We start from the raw sequence: 364 nt of genomic DNA on the forward strand, positions 1-364 counted from the left end.
ACAGAAGAAAAGACAACCATTAATTAATCACTATTTGTTATTGTTGACTGTTTATCTCAACAGAAACCCTGTAGGTAAGTACCATATCCAGGTGTGTACGACAACCCCCTGCTGGCTCCGGGGTTCAGATGAGGTCATGAAGGTTATCCATGACAAGTTGGGAATCAAGGTCGGGGAGACCACAAAGGACGGACTCTTCACCCTCTCTGAAGTGGAGTGTCTTGGGGCATGTGTCAATGCTCCCATGATGCAGATAAACGATAATTATTATGTGAGTTGTGTAGGATTAAACTTTTAGATTGTTTATAAATTTTTTTCCTATACCTTAAATCTTTCTGTTTGTCAGTGTTTTTATTTTTTAAAT

At 38.7% G+C, this 364-nt stretch overlaps 1 protein-coding gene across 1 annotated transcript in view; it reads left to right on the forward strand.

Annotated features, from left to right (window-relative positions):
• The window catches only part of LOC119592692 (NADH dehydrogenase [ubiquinone] flavoprotein 2, mitochondrial-like), a gene marked incomplete at its 5' end in the record, with an annotated part of 5596 nt that overhangs the window by 3753 nt on the left and 1479 nt on the right, over positions 1-364 (forward strand). Inside the window, one exon of the mRNA XM_037941608.1 lies at positions 64-271. Coding sequence (XP_037797536.1) covers positions 64-271 — 208 coding nt within the window. The remainder of the gene's footprint in view (positions 1-63; positions 272-364) is intronic.

The sequence above is a fragment of the Penaeus monodon genome, chromosome 30 (genome assembly GCF_015228065.2).
Source record: "Penaeus monodon isolate SGIC_2016 chromosome 30, NSTDA_Pmon_1, whole genome shotgun sequence".
Taxonomy (NCBI): Eukaryota; Metazoa; Arthropoda; class Malacostraca; order Decapoda; family Penaeidae; genus Penaeus; species Penaeus monodon.